The sequence below is a fragment of the Lathyrus oleraceus genome, chromosome 4 (genome assembly GCF_024323335.1).
Source record: "Lathyrus oleraceus cultivar Zhongwan6 chromosome 4, CAAS_Psat_ZW6_1.0, whole genome shotgun sequence".
In the NCBI taxonomy this organism is placed as follows: domain Eukaryota; kingdom Viridiplantae; phylum Streptophyta; class Magnoliopsida; order Fabales; family Fabaceae; genus Lathyrus; species Lathyrus oleraceus.
This window is the reverse complement of record NC_066582.1, coordinates 213,679,400-213,695,142: the sequence shown is the minus strand read 5'-3', so window position 1 is coordinate 213,695,142 and position 15,743 is coordinate 213,679,400. Positions and strand designations below refer to the sequence as shown.

The window sequence follows — 15,743 nt, the reverse complement described above, 5'->3', positions numbered from 1 at the left end:
TATTTCTAATCACTTCCCACCTCCAAATCCAATAGTTGACTTGTGGTTGACTTTTTCTAGTTGACAGATGACTTGATCATGCACAGATGAATTTGAGCCTCAATCTCTTGATGAAATGGCTCCAAGATGAAACCCTAGCCTTCACAAGCTCAATAAAAGCATATGACAATCCCCATCTCAATGAAGACCTCCTCTCCTTGACAAACCCTGATTGGCACAATGCAAATGATTAGGGTTGACCAGAGGTCAAAACCCTAATCCCAAGGAAACTTGCCAGGAATAATGAACCTCTTGGTGATGATAAGACCATGATGATGGTGATGTACCATTTCAACCAAGATGATGTCCAACCTTCTTGAGGAACCAAGAAACCCTAATTGAAGCACAAACCCTCAGATGATTAGTGATCAATTTATGAGACCCTCAGGCTTGCATCTTCTAACCTCTTTATCTTCTGAACAATACTTAGGAGGATGACTTGCTTATTGTTTCCACATGACATGCAAAATACAATGACTAATGACCTACAAGATGAAATGCAATATGTTAAGCTAGTCCCAAGAGAAGAGGGCAAATTTTGAGGTGTTACACTTACATTTGAACTTCGTCGGAATGTCTTGTGGGGACAATATTAAGATCCCAACTCCTGTTCCACTTTTGTGACTTGACTCGTCGAAGTATAACCTCCAAGGGTTCGTGTCAACCATGTTTAGTGAAGGTTCGACTATGGCGTGATCCACAATAAAATTTGCCACTATCTGGCCTTTCATAGCCCTCAAAGGCTTATATGTTAAAGAAAATTTTGTTAATGCTAGCGCCCATTTCCCAATTCGACCATGTAGAATGGGTTTAGACAACATATGTTTAATAACATCACAATGAGACGAAACATAAACATCAACTGGTTTTATATATTGCTTTAATTTCATACATGAGAAGTACAGGCACATGCACAATTTTTCAATCACACTGTACCTAGTTTCAGCATCTATCAAAATTCGACTAAGGTAATAGATGGGTCTTTCGACACCAATGTCGTCCTCTTGAGCTAACCTACTTCCTATGGTCGCATCTTACGCAGCAATATACAAACTCATATTCTTATTCCTACTAGGCGGTAAAAAATGGGAGGTTTTGTGAGGTACTCCTTGATAGCGTCGAAAGCCTATTGTTGCTCTTGCCCCCAGTGAAAGTTGTTTTCCTTCTTGATCTTGAGTAGTGGCGAAAAATCTTCATCTTGCCACTTAGATTCGATATAAATCTTCTCAAGAAGTTTATCTTCCCCAACAAAGACTAGAGTTGTTTCTTTGTTGACGGAGGCTTGAGGTCCAAAATTACTTTTATTTTGTTTTGGTTGATCCCGTGCCTTTCTTGTGTACCACGAAACCTAAAAAGTCTCATGCATGTACACCAAAATCACATTTTAATGGATTCATTTTCAATCCATATTTTCTCATCCTCTCAAATGAGCGTCGAAGATGATTTAGATGATCATTTTCAGATGACGATTTTATCACAATATCATCAATGTATACTTGCATAAATCTTTCAATAAAATCATGGAATATGGCATTCATGGCTTTTTGATAGGTTTCTCCAACGTTTTTTAAACCAAGCGACATCACAACCCATTCGTATGTTCCCAAAGCTCCAGGACATCGAAATGCCGTCTTGGGAACATCATCTTCCGCTATGAGAATTTAATTATAGCCAGAATAACCATCAAGCATACTCAAGTATTCGAAGCCTGCGGATGAGTCGACTAGCATTTCTACCACAGACATCGAATACTCATTTTTTGGAGTAGCATTATTTAAATCTCTTTAATTTATACAGACTCTGAGAGTTCTATTTTTCTTAATAACAGGTACTATATTAGATAACCATTCAACATACCTTGTAGTTCTGATGAACCAACTTTTGAGGAGTCTTTCAATCTCCCGCTTAATCTTTATTGTGACTTCTGGAGGAAACCGTCGAGGATGTTGCTTTACTGGCCATCTTCCTGGTTGAATAGGCAATCGGTGCTCCACCATACTTCGATCCAGACCAAGCATTTCGCCATAGTTCCAGAAAAGACAGTTTATGTATTCTTTCAATACTTCAATCAGTTTAACCTTCATCTTTGATCCAACTTTAATGCTTATATATGTTGGTCTTTTGTGACTCCATCTCCTAGATCAATCTCTTCGAGTGGGTCTTGTGCTTGCATTTTCTGCAACTCATTCAATGAGTTTTTCTCAAACCCCAAAGGCTCATTGTCATAGATGTAATCAAGCCTCCGGCTTTCTGTAGCTGTTGTTTGGCCTTGTCGACCATCTTCACATTCTTTGGCTTCGATAGCCAAATTATGTAGTCTCTTAGCTTATAGAGCCGACTTTCTTTTGTTCTCAGCCAAATAGGCCAAAATTCGAGCCAAACATTCTGACTTAGCAGTCATCTCCATCGACTTCAGGCCACCCCATAGGTGGAATTACCATTTCTGGCTCCATATCTTCTTCAGCATCCCAGATGAATTCGTAGTCGGGATCGAGGTTTAGGACACGGTATGTGTTGACTGAAGTGTAGGACCCTGATTCGTCATCATAAGGTGCGATGTTTTCCAAATGCTGGTCGAAATATTTCTTCGAGTCCTAGGCCTCATTGATCCTGTAATAACTCTGGTCAGCTTCGATGTTTTCCACGATGCAGTCCTTTCTCCATATTATGAGTCTTTGATGTACAGTTGATGGAACTGCCCTTATTCCATGGATTCATTCTCGTCCTAGGAGTAGGTTAAAATTTGCTATGGAGTTTATTACCATAAAGAGCGTCGATCGCGTGGTCGTACCAAAGGCTAGATCGACTTGGATAACCCTAAGTATATTACTAATTTTTCCCTCGTAGTTGGATAAAACCATATTGTGTTGTCGGAGATCATCATCGCCTTTCCCCATCTTCTTGAACAAAGTGTAAGGCATCAAGTTGACGGCCGCACCTACGTCTACGAATACCTTGTTCACTGTTATCCCGTCGACCTTTTCCCTTATGAACAAAGGTTTCAGATGGTACATCATCCATGGGCTAGGTCTTTCGAACATGTCTTTTTGCTCCTTGACCACGCCACTATTCATAATGTAATAGCATCGTTGTTTACCTCCAATAGTTTTATTTGGCATGAAGTCCTCCTCTGCTTCGGAGACTTCCGACACCATATCACATTTTGCATGCAACATTGATACGATGTCGCACTTACGACGAAATCTTCACCATAAGTGTCGTCATTAGTATCTTCGTGCATATCTTCATTGAACTCTTCATCAGACTGGGGAGAATACTTAGGTTCCTCCCCATCTGACTGAGGAAAGTATTAAGGCTCCTCCTCATTCGACTGAAGCATGTTCTCAGGTTCTTTCTCATTCTTGACCTGAGATGAACATTTCATACTTTGAGATGATATTATCCTTTTTCTTCCTGTAGGGTCAACAGTCATGGCTATTGTCTAATTAGCCACGATCTTCCCTTTCTCTGTCCACACTCCTTTTGGGAGTTGCCTCTTATGTCCAGAGGTTTCGGCAAGCTTCAACTACGAAGTCAGAGCCTCTTTCCCAGCTTTCTTGGTTCGCTGGTAACGCCTCCATTGCGTTCTGGTCATGGGTTTTTTTCCCTTGTAGTTATGAGAAACTACATAACCTCTTGGTTCAACCTTCTTCTCTGGCATCTTTGTTTCTTTTTCCAAATCTAGCACTCTCCACTTTGGCCTCTTTCCCCCATTCTGGTTTACCGATTCCACCCACTTCTCCTGTGGGATATCTGATGGTGGAAGGAAAGTCTTTGGTCGAGGCTGTTGGAATTTCCTCATGTATTCTTCGTTTCGGTGCGGTGCTCCACGTTTGTCGAGCACAAATCTGGGGATGATAGCTTCTCTTGTATATGTGCCTTCTTTTTGCCAACTTCAAATCTTTCAGTGGCTTTCTCGTCGAACACATCGTTACACCTTGGGCATAGTACCGCTTTTGACCCATTCACTTTTCATTTCTCTTGAAAGTCTGTTAGGTCTTCACCCGCTTGAGGATAAACCACTTTCAGTTCACCTTCAACTCTCTTGTCGAAACCATCAGTAGTTTCAACCATCAATACCTCAAAAGATTCAGCTAAAGACTCAGCATTCAGAGACTCCATGAGACCATCAGTAGTCTCCACCATCATGCATTCAAAGGATTTAGAGTACAAGGCTTCTTCAACCTTTAGAGGATTAGAGTCCACTTGCATCTTTGGCCTTTCGCCAAATTGAAGTGTGCTTTCTTTCAAAGTCTTTTGCACCAAATCCCTGAAAAGAACACATTGATAAGTTTTATGACCAAGAGAGTTATGAAACTTATAAAATCCCCTTTTGTTTTTCTGTTCTAAATGGGGATCCTTTAAATCCTGAGGAACAATAATTTGACTATCTTTAACTAATAATCAAAGATCTCATCATACTTAGACACATCAAACGTGTAAGTTTTAGCAATGTATTTATCCGTTTTTCAGCTTTGATGGGACTTTTCCCGTTCGATGGTTTTAATACTTTACACGTGTAAGGAGATTCAGGCTTGAGTTCAGCCATGTTCACCTCGCTTTCGTCGACAGACTCTTCATCGTCAGAAGAGTATTCCTCAACTTCTATATAAGACACTTTCTCTTTCTTATGGTATCGACCAATTTTGGTCTTTTCGGCTTTCAAACGTTCGATGTGTCAAACTCTATAAACTAATTGCACCATATCCCTCAGATACTGTGTATCTAACTTCTTTCTAATAGAATAGTCTAAACCACATGCGGCTATTTCGACTAATTCGTGCTCAGGGACTTGAGTAAAGCATTTAGCCTTCAAAAGTCTAAACCTGTTGAGGTACTGATCGATTGACTCAGCAGTCTTTCGTTTGACGTTGGCTAGCTCTTTCAGACTTATTTTCGACGGTCCCATGTAAAACTGTTCATGGAATAACCTCTCTAACTGCGTACACGTATGGATGGATTGTGGAGGTAGCGTTGTAAACCACGTGAACACATTTTTTGTAAGAGAACTTGGAAAGTATTTCAACTTCAAATCCTCATTATTTTCTATGTCGCCAACTTCGGTTTGATATCTGGCAACATGTTCGAAGGTAGACTCTTCGGTGTCTCCGGCGAACTTGGTGAATTTTGGAACCTTCCACCCCCTAGGTAATTCTGTTTGTAAAATAAAATCTGGTAAGGGAGAAGAATATGACGGCCTATGTAGGCCTGGATTTATCCTGTTTCGAACTATGATTTGTTTGATAATAGCTTCTAAGTTTTGCTACCTAACCATTGCCTCTTGTCGAACCTGCCTGACCACATGGTCAGGATCTTGATTTCTATTAACTAATGCAACGGGAGGCCTTCGGGCCATCCTAGGTATGGGTTCGACTTCATGGTATTCTTGCTCGATCGTTTTGTCGACTATCTCCTCATGTCGGACCGGAGTTTCCGATCGAGGTGGAGGTGGGGGAGTCTGACGAACTTGCGCTCTAGGAGCCCCTAGGAAATTCCCTATTCGGGTCATCTAAGTTTCCAGTTGTTGGTAACTCTGAGTCGAATCCTGAATTAAAGGTCTCAGTATGATACCCATTTGCTGAGTCAGCATGTGGGCCATTTCGTGATTGCTTTCATCCATCTGATGTCTCATGACTACGATGGAACTTGATGTGAAAGTTGGGATTGACTGAGATGACAATCCTAGACCTGGGGGTCGACCAAATTGGTTTGCCAAAGGTCCTAACCCATGGTAGCGTGGGAATGATGATGATGGAGTTTCGCCAAATATCGAACTGGTATTATGCATACTTGCCGGAAAATCAGTTGGCATTCCCAACGTTCTATACATGGGCACTGTAAAATTGGGTATGTATTGTCCTGAAGTTCCCGTTGTCGTCGGCCTTGGAGTTTCAAGCTGATGCGGTGTTAAAATTGGTCCACTATATGCAGTCGTAACCGCAGGTATAGTGTTGGAACCAACACCGATCTCTTGCGACGCAACTGTGTCACCTCCCGAAGACGTTTCTTCGTTTGGACGTGGTGACACCATTTTGCCACTACGTAGTTGCATATACTAAACACAACAGGTCCCACCAGGTGTGCCAATTTGTTCGCAGTAATCTCTAGCCTTCCTATCGAGGTTTACTTGCAGGACCGGCTACAAAGTCCTAGACTAATATGTGTTGAGTATATGGTGTGTTTATTGGTAAAGTGTTTGGGTCAAATAGAACAATAAGTGAAATGTTTGCAAATAGAAGTGAAGTAAAAATAAAAGAGGGTAAAAGCAAGATAAAGATATAAATGAACAAAACAAATGAAATAACTTGACAAGTTAAATGGTTTGAAAATAAATGTCGAAGCAGGTGTACATTTTGCAGGAAATTAACTTTTTTCTCTTAGACGCTTGATACTTCAAGTGTTTTCCTATTGCAATGTTACAAATGCCTCTCATAGAAATGAAAATCACTTCTACTTAAATAGTAATAAAAAAATAATTGCTAGGAGGTTGTGATTCATTCATGATATGTCACGTGTCGGAGCCTATCAAATCACGTCTCTACATTACTTCTCACGTTCTGCTTCCAACGATTTGTATCTGTCATGTCACGTTTCACTTCGACTTCGACAAGATCACCCTCCCTGTCGACTTCACTTCGACCTGGATTAGGTTCTACCTGACCGTCGAACTGATTTCGACCGCACCTCTACTGTCTTGATTTCTCCCTTCGACGTGGTCGAAATTTTCCAACTAACACTTATACACAAAATCTTTCACCTCATGTAAGTTGGCTCTCTCACACCGTTGTAAACACTATAATTACCACCAAACAAGGCCTTCTGTCATCACGGACAAGCCCTAACTGTTATAAACTACTAAGGCTTTTGAGTATCCCCTACCCGTGTAGGAATACCACACACCATTGTTTTTTGACAAGTACATCGTCCAAATTGGCTCCACTCACGCGGTGAACATGTGTAGTGATATGTCCCAAATGTCAATTGACTTAGGGTCATCCAAAGGGAGGAAATCACTATCCTCGCGATTCTAGGAGACTCGGTCCTCTAATGATCATGTCCCTTGGTCGTGAAGCTAGGGCAAGCCGTTATCTACCTCTTTAGCCCAAATCTAAGGAGGCTCGATAAATACCTCTTTCTCCAAATGGAATAAGGATCTCTCTTCAATTTCTCCAAAAAGTTTATACAATAAGACAAAGTTTTTCACAACTATGTATCATTCAAATATCCATAAAATACATAAGATAGTCCTATACAATAAGAGGTTGTCCATCATTAAACTAGTACAATACAACCTCTTGATGTACATGGCTATCATGTGTATTTTATATATATATATATATATATATATATATATATATATATATATATATATATATATATATATATATATATATATATATATATATATATATATATATATATATATATATATATATATATATATATATATATATATATATATATATATATATATATATATATATATATATATATATATATATATATATATATATATATATATATATATATATATATATATATATATATATATATATATATATAATATATATATATATATATATATATATATATATATATATATATATTATTCATACCGGACAAAAATCTCAAAGTATCACTTTCTTGTCTTTATCTTGGACAGCTACTAAAACCAGTGCAAAAGACGCCATGGCCTCTTACACATAAAAGTTTCTACTTTTAACTGAAAATTGATAGTGTCTTTATCTTAGACACCTAAAAAACCAGATGAAAAAAATTGGAAGTTTATGAATTGAGTGCTTTGTGAGTTTGGTATAACAAAACCTGCGTGATCAATGAAAATATTAATCTTTTTATTCTTTTCATCCTCTCACTAACTTCTGTCTTTTTCCATACATTAGATTCTTTCAAGTTCAAACAATATTCTGAAACTATCCTTTCAGATGACAACAACAGCCACCCTCTGTTGCAACCCATCAAAGAAATTTTTCAGGATAAATCATCCAAAACAAAGATACTCTATAAATACTTCATTTTCCTCTAGTTTGTCTGCTTCAAGATCATTCACTTGTGGGTATGTTCCTTTCAAACTTTGGGTGGCAAGTGCAATGGATGGATTCAAAAGAACTCTTGACAGAAATGGAAAGAGTGATGAACAAGTTAAACTGTTTGAACAAGAAGCTTTTGTTGATAGATCATCTGAGTATCAGCCAAAGCTTTTGTTCCATGAAATGGAATCAACTCTAAATCAATTGGTTGGTAATCCATGTCCATAATTCTGTGTTTATAGCGTAAGAGCTTATGATATAAATGTTCGTGCACGACCAGTTTTCACAACAAAAGATAAAATAAAGTCAAATTACTTTCCTATTAGCTATAAGTTGTTTCCTATTAAAAGTTCTATGGACTAATGGTAATTTTGTTTACAGAGCAAGTGGATAGTAACTTTCTTCTTTGGTGTTTTCATTATTTGGAGGCATGATGCAGAAGCTTTATGGTTTGCAACAGGGTCCATTTTAAATGTTATGTTTTCTATTTTACTCAAACAAATGCTGAATCAGAAAAGACCTTCAACCTTGAAATCTGACCCTGGAATGCCATCTTCACATGCTCAATCCATCTTCTTTACTTTCATGTTTATTATCTTGTCAAGTAATTCCTCCCACCTTCTATTTTCATTCAAATGATCAAATTACAAAGAACAATGATTCATAATTTCTATTTTTAAAAGAAAATGAATAACTTTAACCGACGATGAATAAATTAATTTCGATACTATATGCACATGCATTAAAAATCATGTGTAATAGAAATATCAATTTTTGATTTTCTTTTCTACTTTTTGCGTGACTTAAATTTTAAGTTTCTTTAATGATGCTGCAGGTGTTAAAGTGTCGAGAATAGACGAACTCGCCATTATCAGCCGTGGCCTGGCTTTCACATTAAGTTCTTATTTTGTAAGAGTATAGTAACTCCCTCTATACAGTATCTTGATTACAAAATATCTATAAGTAATAAACAAATAAAACTATCAATTGAAATTTAAATTGCAAGGTAAAGTATATAACTAATTGTGATTTGAGTTCAAGTATGAGATTCTCTTGTTGGTAGTCTATACTCTATATGTAAATTCCACTGTAAATGAAGTTTACTATCATGATGTTCAATCTCAGCTTCTTATGCTTATTCTTTGTTTTCAGTCATACCTGCGGGTGTCACAGAAACTTCATACAGTGAGCCAAGTGGTTGTTGGAGCTGTTATAGGAACCATTTGCTCTGTCTTGTGGTATTGGCTATGGAATGCTTTTATGGTAGATGCTTTTGAATCCTCTTTGTGGGTCAGAATCATTGTTGTTTTGGGGTCTGCAGGAACTTTCTTATGTTTTCTTTTACATGTGATTCTCCCGAGACAAATTAAATGAAAGTGTGATATAACATTAGAATTGTATTGTACCATGCTGTAAGGACTAAAGTGTTTCATTTTGATTCATTCAAAGTAGAACTTTTACAAATTTCTAGATATCAAAAGAATCCATAACTTACGTGAAAAGATTTGTAAACTCGTTTGAACATTTTGAATCAAAATTTGATATCAAACCATACTCGAGACAATTTAGTGTTTGAATACCAACTTCACTCTTGTTTGTAGCGCTTTAACAAGATCTGCTTTACAAAATTGATCATGGGACATACCTATAAGGAGAGGAAGGGGTTAGTAACCACCAAAATCATATTCAGTCTATGTTTTTATGATGCATACTATGATAGGATCCTTAACTTACATAATATGATACATGCCTCGTGAATTTTCTTACGTGTGCACGTTATACAACACTTATTTGACCCCCATAACCAGAGTGCTTAAGAAACCCTTCATCTTGTCGCCAATTTTCTTTAACCTTTACTTGAATCTGTTCAAAGTTCAAACACTAGTGTTGAGTAAATATTTTTCAAATCTAAACATAATATGTATAGATACAGAATAATATATGAAACGGAAAAATATGGAGGACCAGGTTTAAATGTAGCATAGATACAGAATAAAAACTACGTAAATGTGCACCTCAAGAAAAACTTTCTTCTGCAGAAAATCTTCAACGTCAAGGCGGGAAGCTGTTGCAAGCAGTTTTAAAGCTTTTCCTTCCTGAAGTAATTGAAAATAACATACATGTAGGTTACTGCTAAATGATATCAAACTCAGCATTCAATAAAGCTTAAAATTAATGCTACAAAGACAGAATCATAATAATATCTTGGCAGTTTTTCAGCAACCCTGCAATCAAAAACATAAGTTCACAAATGATCAATTGAATTTTGATATAAGTGACATACTCTTCCGATAACGATAATCTTCTGGGAGTTTCTCTCAACCAAAATCTCCACCTGTATAAAATCTTTTGCTTTTGGTCGGGTCTTATAGCTTAGAACATTCACCTGAAAGAATTGGAAATAAGAAAATATTTGTAGATGTATCTATGAAAAGAAAAATAGTATATTTTCTTGACAAAAAAAAAGAAGAAAAATAGTTATTCCTTCAATTTCTTTCTAGTTTTTCTAAACCCTATTCATTTTGCAAGGTGGGGAGTGGGGAAGTGGCCAAATCAGTAAATCAAAAATAGAAAATGAACTTCATGACTACCTGACACACATAGGGGATTTCATTTCGATACTGCAAAAAAATCTTTTCTCTTATGATTTCAGCTACAAAAAATCTTTCAGGATGTTCACTGATAATGTCCTGTGAATTCAAGAGCAACATTAAGATGAGCATAGCACATAAGGCAGAAGAAAAAACTAAGATATATTCAGGCACTCATAATATTAACAGTTGTAAATGGCATGCTATAGCGATAGCAGATGTATGGGCAATATCGGCATGTCAGTGCACCGGTGCACTGTCTGCACAGACTACTTGTATTGTTAGAGCGTTAAAGAACATAGCATTTTGAATGTACATCATCACTTGAAGGCTTTCTTTTCCCAGTTCTTACAGTACAGGAAATATTACATTCACAAATCACAATGCATGTGTGATTAGCAACACACGGGTCGCAACTTGCATTGAAATCCTTCTCCACAGTCTGCACTGACATTAATGCATTTTTATGCCATTAGGTGGTTGCCAATAATGGCATATTAAAATGCTCAAAGGTCATTAAAAAATATGAAGCAGTTAGTTTATCCTTGATAGATAAATTCAAAAACTACAATATGACCCAAAAGAAATGCGAAATGTGTACAAATTTGATAAGTGAATGTTGAATATCTTTAATTTCATATTACATCTTTGTACAATGAGCTAAATTAGCTGAAAATGTCAAAATCAAGTAACCAATGTGTAATAGTGATTGTTTTTCACATTCATACCCAGCCAGGTTTACTTTTTTGAGATTCACCATAAGCCCAATGTAATTAGCCAGGGCCCAGGTTTGAGTAAAGTTCGCCCTAAATTAAATGTATTTACTCTTTTCATATTCTGGAGTTTAATAGAAATAGAAATGGTCATTTCAGTGTCTAATGGATTCCTGTTTTTATCTCTAATAGTGAAATGAGACGGTCATGATGCAACAATGGACATTTGAATGAGGGAAACAAAATTTTGACTTTAAACATGCCTTTGGATAATAAGCTGGTCCATTAGGAAGCTTTGATAGTATCCAGTTCTTGACATCTTCAACCCCGTGACCGTACTTGGAACTAACTGGTATAACCTCATCAACGTCAGTAAATTTTGTATACCACTGCAAACACATTAAAAATCATGTCTATACCAATTGATTAAGCTATACATGTTAACGTGTAAATACTAATAAATGAGTCCCAACCTCAAGTTTCTTTGCAACTTCACCAGGTTTGATAAGATCCTTCTTGTTCATAATCAATAGAGTGGGGGGTTTATCTTTCGGGTTACCTATGCCTTCTTCTAACACTTCATCAATCTAGACACAGAAAGCAATTCAGCAAAAAGGAGAAAAAATGCAACAGCTTTGTAAACCAAAAAAAAAACATACTTTTTCAGGCACTTTACATGCATCAACGAGAAACAGCACACAGTCGGCATTAACTGCAGCGCTGCGAACATTTTGCATCATCATAGAGTCTAACTTGTGTCTTTGCTCTTGTAAAACACCAGGAGTATCATATAGTACCATCTGCAAGAGATTCATAGGTCACAGAAATGATGATAAAATACAAACACTGTTGTACATGCATTAACAATGACGAGTTTCACATTAATACCTCGTGAGAAAAACTAATGAACTATGAAGCACTAACACTCTGAATCTGACCCCGACACTGACACAGCAACACCGATAAAAACTTGAAAAAATAAATAAATTAAACGTAATCACAACTGTCGGTGCAAGTGTCCGACGGACACGCCTTTTTTCAAAGGTGTCAGTTCGACATAGCTAATGAATAAAAGCACTCAATAGATTTGGTTAGCTAGAACCTAATGGTTGAACTAATGAATTCCAAGATGTAAACAGAATTACTTATTAATTTTAATTTCGCATGCCATCATATTACTACACAACATTTTCAACTGAAATATTTATACGAGATAATAAACCTCTAAGCGAGCAAGTAAGGACAATATCCAAGAAAACCCGCATCACATATTGAATCTCCTTTTCATAGCTCATAACTTGTCATGTCGAGATGCTAATAAAAATCTTTGAAATCAAACATAAGAATGAGGTAACACTAACACATAAAACTAAACCTGATAATCTGAGCCAGAACATATACAAAGAATCCGATGCCTTGTTGTTTGAGGTTTATCCGTAACTATAGACAACTTTTGGCCAACCATTTGGTTCGCCAGTGTACTCTTCCCAACATTCGGTTTTCCAAGTAAAGCCACATACCCTGCATAACATTCCGAGAGAATAAGTAATACATCACAAGGCGGAATATTAGAGTTACTTGATGTTGTTATGTTATGTTAGTTAAGTTAGTTACACAAGTTAGTTACGCATAACTAACTTTCATTGTGTTCTAATAGATCATCTATGATTGGCCCACACACTTTGTATATACAGGTCATTCATTATTTTTATTCACCATTAGGGAAACTCAAACTTCCCTAAGCACATAAAGAAAAACACAAACCCTAATTTAGATTTTATAAATAAGAAATAGAACACAAACCACTTCGGTGATTAGGACCGCAATCATAACCGAGTTCTTCAGTTTCATAATCATCCAGCAAACCCAAATTCCGGTCGGGTTTCTCGCTGAGGGATAAGAAAGATGCATCATCATCTGAAAATGAAGCTGTTTGTTCTTCTTCATCTTCTTGTTGTTGTTGTTGAAGTGCGATAAGCTCTTGTTTGGTGGAAAATGCGTTGGAGCGACATTGTCTGGTTTGGCAACATAGATGTGGATTTCGAAGGAAGGTGGTTCTGGTGGTGAATCCAAGCTTGAAGAAAGAGTGTTGAATTTGAAAGGGAAATTGGTGAGTGGGAAATGTTGCGGTTGAAGCTGCAAGCGAAGCCAAGTTCTCCATTGTAATAGCCTTTTTGTTTATCTGAGCCCGAAGATAATGTTTAATGGAACCTTTTTGACGACGTCGTTTTACAAACTAATACGGCATGTGGTACTTGTTTTCTAGACTTAATTAGTCACAAATTTTCTAATCCTTGAAAATCATTTAATTTCCAAGTGTTATCCTTCATGCATAAAAACATATAAAAAGTTGAATATATACCTAAATAAAACTTTATATTATGATGATTTTAGGTGAAGGAACATGAAATGATACATACCTGAGACACATCAATAGAACTTTTATAAGAGACAAATTAAGAGGCTGCTTAATATATTGAGACAATACAAATAATACATCAAAATTAAAATAAATGGATTTTTTGATCTTTTAATTTAATTTAAAGTTTCACTTTACTCTCATAATTAATAAATATTTGTATTTAGTCCCTCAAAAATCATTTTATTATTCAAGTAGGTCCTTTCTATTAAATTTTAAGAAAAAATATTAAGTTTTCCATACATGGCAATCTAGTTGGTATTATTAATTTTACATGACTTTTATTTTTATTTTTATTTGGAGCAAGGAACTCTAGCATCATTCATTTCATTTCATTGAAGGAAACTAAGCAATGAACCCTAGCTTTTCTTTTTCTATATCCTTATTTTCCCCCTTTCTGAACCCTTCTTTTTTAGGGTTTCAAGCACACGCGATTCTCTCTCTCACCCATTATCCACCATCATCTATTTAGGTGGTTTAGGACAACATGTTAGATTGATTGACGCAATGATAGATGCAAACCTAAAAAGTGTTTCCATGAGTGTAAGAAGAGTTGTCTGCATAACCGATAAGATCTATTTATCACTTCAAGCATATATCTCATTTTTGTTATTATAATATTCTAGAACTAAAATAAATTGAAAGATCATATTCATACATTATGTATCATGTAATCCAATCAGATGATGTACAAGTGAGAGAGAACTTGAGGCATTACCCTTACGGATCGAGGACCGTGAAGTGAAACACTTGAGAGGTAAAAAGATTGCTTTTGTGAAGGTGATGTGGGGAAGACCTACTAGAGGGAGCGTAACGTGGGAGTCGGAGAACTGGATGAGAGAGTCTTATACGAAGTAGTTTCTTCCAGGTAATTTTCGAAGACAAAATTCTGTAAGTGGGGGAGAGTTGTAACACACCGTTTTTCGTATTTAATTAGTTATGCTATTTTAATTAAATTTGTGATGTGTTAGTGAATTATTTTATTTGATGTGTTTGGGGTAGATAACCTAAGATGAGAGAACACACCGTTTAGAAATAAAATGAGATTTTTATTTGATTTTAATTGATTTAATTATTTAATTTGAGAAAATAGAGTGTGGGGTAGAAATTAGAATTTAGTAGAGTTTTTGGGTGTGGGGGTAACTAACGAGAAAAGAGGGTATCATGAGCAATATTAGAAACAAATAATTAGATTTTATTTGTTCTATTTAAATAGAGAAGTTGAGAGGAAATTATGTTTAGTTTTGTTGTACGTGAAAATTTGGCAAGAAAAAAGAACAACCAGGGATTTTGGAGAGAGAATACATATGAGGGGTAAATCTAGAGACACCATAATCAAAAGCTTAACATATTATGTAATTCTAATGTAGGGGGGATTATTCATATGTGGAAGTTTAGGCAAAAGGGATAAATGGGGTTCCTTACCTTCATCCTTTGAGGTTTTTCCTTTTCACCATTGTTGAATGCTTAAGAGCTTGAGATAAGTTTTCATTAAAAATATTTCAAGAATTTTGTGTCATTATGTTAATTTTGTGTACTGGTTGCATGCCAAATTCGTGTGAATTTAACTTGTTAATTCTGAAAATTATTGTTCTTATTGGTTGTCTTAAAAGGGTTGAAGATGATGATGTGTTTTGATCAAATCGATGTAGTATATGTTAATTTATGTTTATTTGATTGTTTATTTTTAATATTGTATTAACATGTATGATTGAATTTCGTGTGTTTGGGATTAATTGGGGTCAAAATCAGAGCTTTGATAGGGCTCCAATGGTGGAAATCGCTCTTTTTGACGATGTTGTTATGAGCTCTCGCGCTCAGCGCGGTCGAAGAAATGCTTAGCAAAAATTTTGTCAGTGTGAGGAGGGTTCACCCAACGAAATGCCATGTTTTAGTTTTCTGGGATTTTTGGAGACTGCGCTTAGCGAACGCT

At 36.3% G+C, this 15,743-nt stretch overlaps 2 protein-coding genes across 2 annotated transcripts in view; one reads left to right on the top strand and one right to left on the bottom strand.

The window, feature by feature from the left end:
* Positions 1-9,482, top strand: part of LOC127074599 (lipid phosphate phosphatase epsilon 1, chloroplastic) — a 32,108-nt gene extending 22,626 nt beyond the window's left edge. Inside the window, exons 2-4 of the mRNA XM_051015926.1 lie at positions 8,469-8,691; positions 8,923-8,996; positions 9,240-9,482. Of these exons, the coding sequence (XP_050871883.1) occupies positions 8,469-8,691; positions 8,923-8,996; positions 9,240-9,461 (519 nt within the window). The 3' untranslated portion in view covers positions 9,462-9,482. The remainder of the gene's footprint in view (positions 1-8,468; positions 8,692-8,922; positions 8,997-9,239) is intronic.
* Positions 9,454-13,662, bottom strand: LOC127074598 (GTPase ERA-like, chloroplastic). Its single transcript, XM_051015924.1, has 10 exons — positions 13,195-13,662; positions 12,767-12,912; positions 12,051-12,191; positions 11,865-11,978; positions 11,655-11,780; positions 10,679-10,777; positions 10,372-10,473; positions 10,103-10,183; positions 9,822-9,950; positions 9,454-9,732 (listed from the first exon to the last, which is right to left on the bottom strand). The coding sequence occupies exons 1-9, from the start codon at positions 13,550-13,552 to the stop codon at positions 9,864-9,866; spliced, it is 1,254 nt and encodes a 417-aa protein (XP_050871881.1). The 5' UTR covers positions 13,553-13,662; the 3' UTR covers positions 9,454-9,732; positions 9,822-9,863.
* Between the last annotated feature and the right edge of the window lie 2,081 nt (positions 13,663-15,743).